At 33.7% G+C, this 6000-nt stretch overlaps 1 protein-coding gene across 1 annotated transcript in view; it reads right to left on the bottom strand.

Annotated features, from left to right (window-relative positions):
• Nucleotides 1-232: 232 nt before the first annotated feature.
• Nucleotides 233-6000, bottom strand: part of HFM1 (HFM1, ATP-dependent DNA helicase homolog (S. cerevisiae)) — a 64509-nt gene continuing 58741 nt past the window's right edge. The window contains 3 exon segments of the mRNA XM_004689786.1: nucleotides 233-302; nucleotides 1336-1487; nucleotides 1576-1687. Of these exon segments, the coding sequence (XP_004689843.1) occupies nucleotides 233-302; nucleotides 1336-1487; nucleotides 1576-1687 (334 nt within the window).

Genomic DNA, 6000 nt, shown 5'->3' with positions numbered 1-6000 from the left:
ATAGCCAAATATTATTTTTAAGTACAAGTTAATTATCATCTCACTGAAGCAAAGCACTATTAAATGTACTTTTCACAAAATGACAACATAATGGGGAAAGTTGACAAAACTGATCATATTCATGAGAAATCTAAAAAAATGTTAATTTAAAAAAATAAAAAAGCATGTTTTATAACTAAGTCTCTTTATGCTTTGTCTTATTCACACAGGAGACATTTCTTTGGGATTTGTTTTAGAAAATACCATCAAATATTCCTAGAAAAGACTTTATTTCATCAGCTTCATCATCAGGATGATACCTACTGGGAAGAAAAAGTAAATATCAAAATAACTGTTTTTATAACATATTATTTTAAAATATAGAATATAAAATATAGAAAATAAATATGATGTAGTAACACATACAAAGTGGGTAAATGTGAAGATTACTGAGAGGTCAACATATCAAGTGAGCATCAGTATTATCTATAAGCTCACTGAAAGTCTCTGGGAAAAAATATCTCTTGGTTATTTCTTTAAAAATATTAGATAGTAATGTAATTTAAAGGAAGCATGAATAACAGGTCTATGAACTTTGACTCTTCAAGAGGGAAAAGGATACTGCTACAGTTACTCATTAAAATGACCAGCAATAGAAGCACTGATTTGACCTAACCTTATTTTTTTTTCACTGAACTTGAAGAACTGTGAAAGAACTCAGTGGTTAAAATACAACCTGAAATTGTGAAAATTTAATTGATCTCATATAGATTTCTCAACTGATACAATATACTTCTTAGTATCAATATATTGTATACAAATAAGTGAAACAAGTCTACCAACACAGTGTTTTAATTGCATCAACCATATACTTGCTATTGTGAATTATGTGAAGGTATTTACAGTGTTCAGAAATTTCAATGTGTTTAGCAAATAAGATATTTAGGTTCTAATCTTTACCATGAAGCTAGATAAAAGGAGTGTTGAATGTCTTTGTAGAAAGATTTTATTGGTAAAATCTTTAAATACATTATTATTGTTTTTAAAGATTTATTTATTTATGCATGTAAGAACTGGGTATAGTCCAGAAGTGTGTGTATGTGTGTCAGGAGGAGGAGTGTGGTGAGAGGATTCACCAGAGACAGTGGGGAGCCGAATAGGAAGATTTGCTGAAATATACAGCTAAGGGGAGCAGCAGGTGAGACAGGAGAGGTCTGTTGCTCCATGTGGATGAACTACCTGGCCGGGGATCAAACTCATGCCACAGTGGCTGCCTAAAGCTTCATAATGCTGATCCTTAATCCTTTGTATCACCAGGGAGGGCCAAAAGCTTTAAATACTTTAAAAAGAACTTACCTAAAATCAATTTCTTTTTTCTCATCATTTTTGATAAAGAAATCCACATTCTTAGCAAGTTTCGAGGAATTTGGTGTTTTTACAGCATGAGTAAAGCACAACCTTTCAATCTCTGGTGACAGGCTTTGTTGTTTTCTTTCTTGGAAATGGACCTATATTTTGTGGTTAAAAAAATAACAGTCATAGAAAGTTTAACTATTTGGGTAGAATTTAAAAGAAAAAAAAAGTTCTTTTTCTTACAATATTTGCATTTCCACTTTGTTGAGGTAATTTCATCATGGAGGATCTACCAAACTTGGACATAGCAGAATTTGAAAAATAAGTATCTGGCTCCTCATGTGATGAAACAAAACTAAAAAGTGAAAAATTAATTATTTGTAAAATATGAAACTATTCTAATTTAGATCAGTAGTGATTCTTCGAAGACTATGACTAAAGTGCATCACATTTATCTTCAAAAGAACTGATACAATTTCTTAGACTCGTGGTATGTTATATCTCCTTTACATCAGAAAACAATTCATGTATTCTAAATTAGGTAAGAATATTACTTTTAAGGGCCTACAAAAATAGTCATTCAACAACTTACTTTAAAATTGAACCTATGCTTAGGTATCTATCACTTTGCAGTCTGTAAATCTTATCTAAATCTCACTTCCTTAACTTTTTATCTACTTTTCCCATTTTGGACTCACTGTAGAAAGACATCTCTAATAAACTTCTTACACTAAAATTCACCTTTAATCTTCTGTACGAAATGCATTCATTAAACAAAATTTATATATTATTCACTATTATATGCCAGACATTGTACAGGTGTTGGGTGAAAGGTGGCAAACAAATGCTCAGGTCATTATCATCTGGTAGAGAAGAAGATAATGAATAAACAGCTATATACATAACTATAGATCATTAAGTGGTATAAGGGAAATTAATGGGCAATATTATAGGAAAAACACTGTGGAGCAAAAATGGACTTTAAAAAGATGGTCATGAGATCATCTCTGATAATTTAAGCTGACACTTAGAGATTAAAATGTCATAACCATACAAGGAACAATCAGCACATGGGACAGAAGTGGAGGAGAATCACATATATCGATAAGATTGAATCATTTTGTCTTTTATTAGTGGCAAGGAATTAACATAGTAAAAAGGGTATAATAAAAAAAGTAAGTCACCTTTCCAGTCTAGACCCTCACACCCACAGATCTTCTCAGTGGAAACTTCTGGCCTCTGTTTCTCAGAGGCTTTTTTAAAGAATTCACTTTTATAACAACCTAATGTCTGTTGGTCATTTCTAAGTGTGACCACCTCTGGTAGTTACTTCTCTTCCAAAATTATTTGTAATTTCCTAAATGTGTAGTACACTAAATTGTTCACTGCCTTATCTTCCTGCTTGTGATTGAACTATTTTCTCTATGTCCCTTTATTCCATTTTGATTGTTTATTCAGTATGAATCACAGACCAACAAATGGAAATTATAAAGGCAACTTTTAGGCAAATATTTTTAAAAGAGATTGAATAATTTAAGAGATACTAACAAAAAAAGCATTTTGGAATGAATGAGCTCTTGGTCACTGGAATTTGTCTTTGCAGAAATGGTCTGATAATTTGTCAATGACATTAGGAGATAATTTTAAGATCTAATGGTAGGAAGACTAAGTGAAACATAAATGTAGTCTGCTTCAGCCCTGGAATTCTCTGGAATCCGATTTTGTGATAAGGTTATTTAATAGTTTGTAAGATGACTAAATAATAATAAAAATACCAAGAAATCACAAAATTAGTATTTTTTTTAAAGCAGGAGAAATAAATAATCCTTAAGTAGAAAACTAGACCCTAAAGTAAAAAGTTGTTAGCATTCTCTTTGGAAAAGTTTTGGCTATGGCTATCATTTTTTTACCTTGATTCAAGACCAATATCCAAATGTATTTTTCATTTTTGCAAAGATATTCCAAGTTGAACATTCTAACATCGTTATTGCTTTCTTTTCCAAATTTTGTATGTTTCCCATATTTTAAAATAACATCTCTATCTATTCATCATTTATGCTTTCCTCTTTCTTAATTATCATATGTTGTCATTTGTTAAATCTCATGCAAAATAATGAAGTAAAAGAAAGAGAAATGATGAAAACAATGCCATTTATGATTCTGGCAAAAAGAATTAAATATAGAGATAAATTTAAGCAAGGCATGAAAGCCGTTATACAATACTGAAAGAAGTGAAGACACACAAAAAAATGGGACAATAATCCATGCTCATGGATCAAAAGAATCAATATTGTCATAATGGCCACTTCACCTAAAGTGATACACTGATTCAACACAATCCCTATCGATATCCCAATTCTTCACTGAAGAGAAAAAAAAAAGAAATCCTAAAATTTTTATGAAAATACAAAAAGACTTCAATAGCCAAAACGATTCTGATAAAAAAGAACATGGATGGATGGCCCTCCCAGGTGGCGCAGTGGGTTAAAGCACTGCACTAAGAAGCTTAAGCCACTTCTGCATGGGTTCGATCCCCGCCTGCCCCGGAGGTGACCACATGGCGTGGCAGACCTCTCCTGACCCGCCCGCTGCTCCCCTCAGCAGTGTACTTCGTCGATCTGCCTGTTCTGCTCCCCACTCTCTCTTGGGTGAATCCTCTCACCCTCCACATCTCGGGCCTGTACCCCAGTTCTGTATGGTTAAATAAATAAATCTTTATTTAAAAAAAAAGAACATGGATGGAATTGGAAAGGGTTATGCTAAACAAAATAAGTCAGAAGGAGAAAGACAAATACCATATAATTTTTAAAAAATAATATGTTTATTTTTACATCATTTTGTACCTTTTTCCATCTCAGTTGCAATCCCCATGGGCTTCCGATCACCAAATCACCCATGTGCCATCACCACAGTCCAGTGCATTTCTTCCCCCCACTGTTATTTGATCCCATTCCCCACCCCACCCCAGAAAATGTCTCTGGTATATAGCTGTTCATTGTTATTGTTATTTTCTCACCTGGTCTGTTATATTCCTGCTATGAGTGAAACCATCTGAAATACCAGATAATTTAACATATATGTGAAATATAGAGGCAAATAGACAAACAAGACAAACAAACAAAACTAAACCAAAACAAACTTCAAAACAAAGGGTAGACTGAAGCTACCAGAGCAGAAGGGGAGTAAAAAATACAATGGAATATGATGGAGAATTATGGGTGCTTTGGTGGTAGACATGGTATTATAAATCTGTAGAGGTGTGAACCTACACCGCCAAATTATATGGAATGTTATAAAGTAACCTTTATTTCAATAAAAATACAACAAAGAATTAGAATAAAAAACAACTTTTAAAAAGTGTTGGTGAGGGCCCTCCCTGGTGGCGCAGGGGGTTAAAGCACAGCACTGAGAAGCTACAGCCACTTCAGCATGAGTTCGATCCCTGCTCCAGAGGTGACCCACATGGTGTGGCAGACCTTTCCTGCCCTGCCCACTGCTCCCCTCAGCTGCATAATTGGTCAGTCGGCCTGTTCTGCTCTCCACTCTGTCGCTCACTGCACCTGCACCTCTGGCCTATACCCCAGTTCTGTATGCAAAAATAAAAAATAAATCTTAAAAAAAAGTGTTGGTGAGAACAAGGAGGAAAAGAAACCTTTGGGTACCATAGGTGGGAATTGGTATAGACTCTTTGAAGAATATTATGGAAATTCCTCAAAAATTTAAAAAAGAACTATCACATAATCCAGTAATCTTACTTCTGCAAATTTACCCAAAGACCATGAAAATACAAATTTGAAAAGGTATACATGCCTATGTTCATGGCAACACTATTTATAATTCAAGATTCAGAAAGAACCTAAGTGCCCAACAATAGATGAATGGATTAAGATTTAAGATGTCGTGTGTGTGTGTGTGTGTGTGTACACAACGAAATACTACTCAGCCATTTTTGATAGCATGGATGGACATTGAGGTAATTAAGCTAAGTGCAGTAACTCAAAAACAAGTAGACTGTATGACTTCACTCATTTGTAGGATATAAAGAAAAGCAAAAGCAACCAATCAAACATAACAAAACAAAACAAACTCCTAGATTCTGACAACAAAATGATAGTTATCAGAAGGGAAGAAGAAGATTGAGAAGAGAATGATAGTGATGGTGGATGATAACTGCTCTTTTGTTGGTAGGTACGATATGAAATATACCACACTGAGACAAATAAATACATATACCTGAAACCTATTATAAACTAATGTTATATTATGTCAATAAAAAGAAAAACAAGTCTCCTAAATACTTGAGAATAAAAATTAGTTGTCAAAATTTCAAAGTTAGGTGATGTCATAAAATTTTAGATTCTTTATTTGGAAAATCAGAACATCTGACACTATACTTAAATTTCCTGTACAACTGGTTTCAACTGAGTAGTCATTGCTCCCTTTCTCCTACGCACACTGTAGTTGATCTTGACACACCAAATTCTGATGGCAATATGAGTCTGTAGCTCCTGAAACAACACAGATGTCTTTAATGGAATTCAAGGCCTTTTACAATCAGGTATCAGCAATTTCAACCTTAAAAGTGTGGCCACATGGATCACACTTAAGCATGGTAGGTCTTTTAGCTTTATTCCTTTGAATATTTTTCTTTCTTCTTGGAAGTCCTCA

Source organism: Condylura cristata, unplaced genomic scaffold (genome assembly GCF_000260355.1).
Source record: "Condylura cristata isolate star-nosed mole 26May11 unplaced genomic scaffold, ConCri1.0 scaffold00026, whole genome shotgun sequence".
NCBI classification, from domain to species: domain Eukaryota; kingdom Metazoa; phylum Chordata; class Mammalia; order Eulipotyphla; family Talpidae; genus Condylura; species Condylura cristata.
The sequence above is the reverse complement of the archived record's forward strand: the minus strand, read 5'-3'. Positions and strand labels throughout refer to the sequence as shown.